At 35.2% G+C, this 1,526-nt stretch overlaps 1 protein-coding gene across 1 annotated transcript; it reads right to left on the bottom strand.

Moving 5' to 3' along the window:
- Positions 1-508: 508 nt before the first annotated feature.
- On the bottom strand, positions 509-1,211 carry LOC104166748 (uncharacterized protein C12orf29 homolog; the record flags this gene model as incomplete). The annotated part of the gene is made up of 2 exons (XM_009706795.1): positions 509-703; positions 1,095-1,211. Coding segments are annotated over 2 exons (312 nt in total), but the record flags the coding sequence as incomplete, so codon positions are not given.
- Between the last annotated feature and the right edge of the window lie 315 nt (positions 1,212-1,526).

Genomic DNA, 1,526 nt, shown 5'->3' on the forward strand with positions numbered 1-1,526 from the left:
TTTTTAATATTTAAAAAACTTTTTTTAAACAATATTTTTTGAAAGACAATAGCGAAGCATTTTTGTGGTAACTTACGCAGGTGGAAAGAGGTTTAATGGACATAAATAAGTGTCATGGCAACTCAGCTTTCTGAGGTATTTTTGGGTGAGCGTTCTTTGAGCTAGTCCTTTCTCTCCTTTCTAAAAAGGTTACATTACTACCTTAGAACTTTTTTTTTTTTTAAAACTTATACAAAGAAAATGCATAGTTTTCACTCAAAAATATCACTAAATAAAGAAGTATTTAAGAACAGACCATACAAACTTACCATACGGATTTGCATTAATATTAGTCCCAATAAGCTCCAACGTTTGTTCTAAAATTTCTGATAATGGCACCGCACTGATTTCCAGAAGCCCTGGGTCAGACTTTTTTTTTTTTTAAAACTTATACAAAGAAAATGCATAGTTTTCACTCAAAAATATCACTAAATAAAGAAGTATTTAAGAACAGACCATACAAACTTACCATACGGATTTGCATTAATATTAGTCCCAATAAGCTCCAACGTTTGTTCTAAAATTTCTGATAATGGCACCGCACTGATTTCCAGAAGCCCTGGGTCAGCGTGGTGTTTCAAGACCAGCGCTATTTCAGCCTCATAATTTACAACAGATGAGTGCCAGCAATACTGCTTACTGTTTTTCTCCACAGGCACCCAACCTATGAGAAAACATTGCATTTTACCAAAGTAAATATCTGAAGGTATTAAATGTGTACTAGAACTGTACACACATGAAAAAAACCACACACAAAAAAACCACGGTTAACTACAAACAGAAAGAGTAACAAGAAAAACTGCGTTGTATTTCAGAGAAATGTCAGAGGAATGCAAACATGACAACTGTGCCTTTGGCTGAAGCCCTGCAAGTCTGTACAAGAAACTGCAATTACTGTCAATGTGTCAGAAGAACAAAACCTTTCTGGATAGGGAAGGAATGACGTTCCAATTGTTTTCTGAATACGTTAACTACTACTTTTAACTCTGGAACTAATTCTAACTCACTTAAAAAATGGATTCTCCCCCATTTTACCTGTGCTGCATCATAGGTACCTGGCATATGGCCATTTTCATCAGGCAAAGGATTGCCGTTAGAGAACTCGATGTCCTTTGCTGGAATCCAGGTATCCGGAACAGGCTTGAAATCCTCTTCAACATTCCAAACAAATTCTAGGCATATAAATGTGACATTTAGGTTTTGGCAAACTGTTAGCCAATTTTGTATTTTGTCTTTCAATGCAAGTATTAAAATACAATCGAGCTAAACCTTGTTTTACGGACAGTAGTCCCAGTTACTTTGTACAAGCACCACTATCTGGCACACTCAAGCAGTCTACAATTAGGAGGGTTTAAAGAAGCACAGTAGTCTTTTAAGTAGTTTAAAAGCTCAAAACTAACTAAGATTTAAAAATAGCTACCTAAATAGCCAGCATTATATTTAAACTAGAGCAAGAGAAGTAGAATAGAACAGAACAGACTATTTCA

Source organism: Cariama cristata, unplaced genomic scaffold (assembly GCF_000690535.1).
Source record: "Cariama cristata isolate BGI_N322 unplaced genomic scaffold, ASM69053v1 scaffold40248, whole genome shotgun sequence".
NCBI lineage: Eukaryota > Metazoa > Chordata > Aves > Cariamiformes > Cariamidae > Cariama > Cariama cristata.